At 35.2% G+C, this 2,184-nt stretch overlaps 1 protein-coding gene across 2 annotated transcripts in view; it reads left to right on the forward strand.

Moving 5' to 3' along the window:
• The window catches only part of snx2 (sorting nexin 2), a 30,146-nt gene extending 27,990 nt beyond the window's left edge, over window positions 1-2,156 (forward strand). For both annotated transcript variants that reach the window (XM_032516934.1, XM_032516935.1), the window contains 3 exons: window positions 753-833; window positions 1,055-1,126; window positions 1,949-2,156. In XM_032516934.1, coding sequence (XP_032372825.1) covers window positions 753-833; window positions 1,055-1,126; window positions 1,949-1,999 — 204 coding nt within the window. In that variant the 3' untranslated portion in view covers window positions 2,000-2,156. The remainder of the gene's footprint in view (window positions 1-752; window positions 834-1,054; window positions 1,127-1,948) is intronic.
• The last annotated feature ends 28 nt before the right edge of the window (window positions 2,157-2,184 follow it).

Consider the following 2,184-nt stretch of genomic DNA (forward strand, 5'->3'; position numbering starts at 1 on the left):
CCCCCCCCCCCCCCCCCCCCTCATGTCTTCATCTGTTCTATGGAAATAAAGGCCTAAAATAACAAAAGAAATCATTTAAAATAGGTTAATGTCATAAACATTGACCATGAATTTATAAAAGTGTTGGAATAAAAAGTTTTGGGTCATTTTTGACCCAGAAGGACAACAAGTTCATGGTGGACGGGAAGACAACACGAGGGTTAAATGTACATCTTTAAAAACTAGATTTTACTTTTCCCTTCAGATTCAGTCTCCTTAATTGATTGAGCTCTTGGAGGAAAACATTTTGGACATATATTCTTTTTTAAATTGACAGTACAACTAGACTGCTAAATCTTCAATATTAGCTAGGTTTGGGGTCATTTAGGAACAGTGCCAATATCAAAAAAAGGTTTGTCCACCAGAAACCATCAACATCAACAAGTAGATCCTTCAGCCGTAAAATGTCCTGCTTTGTCCACATTAGATAAGAAAACAAACAATCCAAGAAATCCATATCAAGGCTGTTTAATGTTGTAGAAATCCGCTGATCTATTGTTATCTGATTATTGCAAAACTGTCAAATATCGATATCAGTGTCAGCCCTGAAAATCCAGTAATCAGAGTCATAGTGTGGAGAGTTTGTTGTTTTGTTGTTGTTGTTGCTGTTTGGTTAACCTGACACCATCTGTACACTGTTCTCTGTTATCAACTGTTCTATTCAACGAGGTTCCTCGTCTGAAATTCCCAATGTCTTCCTTTGTGTGTTTCAGCTGGAGGGGAAGGTCGAGCAGGGTGAGAGGGAATTTGAACAAATCTCAAAAACTATACGCAAAGAAGTCAGCAGGTTTGAGGTGAGGAGATCTGATGGGTGGATGGATGGATGGATGGATGGATGGATGCATGGATGGATGGATGGATAAAGAGGGGAATGACTGAGAGAATGAGCTTTCTAATACATGGTGTGGTGAATAAAGGAGCGAATGTTAATCGCTTTATGTGAGCTGCATCCTGAAGATACCTGGATGATAAAAAATTAAAAATGTGTGAATTTCTTTTCCTTTTCTTCCAACAGAAAGAGAGAGTGAAGGACTTTAAAACGATCATTATCAAATACCTGGAGTCACTGGTTCAAACACAACAGCAGGTGAAGACAAAGACATTTTTATTATTGTTAATATTATTATGGTGAAAATACGGTTGTATATAGTTTTCATAACGATTCAACATAAAATGATGGGAAATGCCATAGCTCACACAGATGACTCAAATATACGGAAGTCTTTGGCTGCCAATATTAAAATCAAATTAATTAATCAAATTCATTTAATTGAAATGTAATTTTGCCTTTACGTGCGCATGATGTATGAATAAAGAAAAATATAATAATTTAACATCAATGAACATTTAAAAAATCCTAATGGCAGGATTCTTTAGGCCATTTAGGAAATGACATATTTCTATTTCATTTTTTAGATTAAATAATCATGCAGGGCATCATTCATAATGAATACCAAATAGTACATGCTATACATGCTTTTTTATTTGTGAGCCTTATCATAGACTAATTTCTAGTGCCTTGTTATGGACAATAAATTAGAAATTCTTCAAATGTTGAATTTATATTTAAATACAAAAGCCCATATTTACATGCAGTTTCATTTGTATTAGGAGTGCTATTATGCTTAGTACACTTAAAATTGTTGTAAATTGTAAATTATGTTTTTGGCAGTAATTCTGCATTAACACAAACATTTTAATTGGATTTAAAAAATTGAAAAATATCATCGTGCACACAAAATTCTATTTGATATAAGTATTTGATGTTAGTAGGCAGCCACAGACTTCATAAGCATGTGAAATACAAAATGTAATATATTTTACACTACAACTTTTTACTTTTAGATAGAACCAGAAAACATTTGTGGCACATTAATGAAAAGTGACTCATTGTCTTTTTCTCTCACAGCTGATAAAATACTGGGATGCCTTCTTACCCGAGGCCAAGGCCATCTCATAGAGTTCACACAAACACAACAGACAGTCCTGACTGGCTCCGGTCGAACTACACTACCAATAATGCACCGGTCCTCCTCCTCCTCCTCCTCTTATCCCCGGAGTGAGGAAGAGAAGGGAAGACAGCGATTCAGCTCTAAGTGACTTTTCTGCAGTTAAAAGAATCAACATCAAAACTCTCTTGAATTT

Source organism: Etheostoma spectabile, chromosome 5, assembly GCF_008692095.1.
Source record: "Etheostoma spectabile isolate EspeVRDwgs_2016 chromosome 5, UIUC_Espe_1.0, whole genome shotgun sequence".
Lineage (NCBI taxonomy): Eukaryota > Metazoa > Chordata > Actinopteri > Perciformes > Percidae > Etheostoma > Etheostoma spectabile.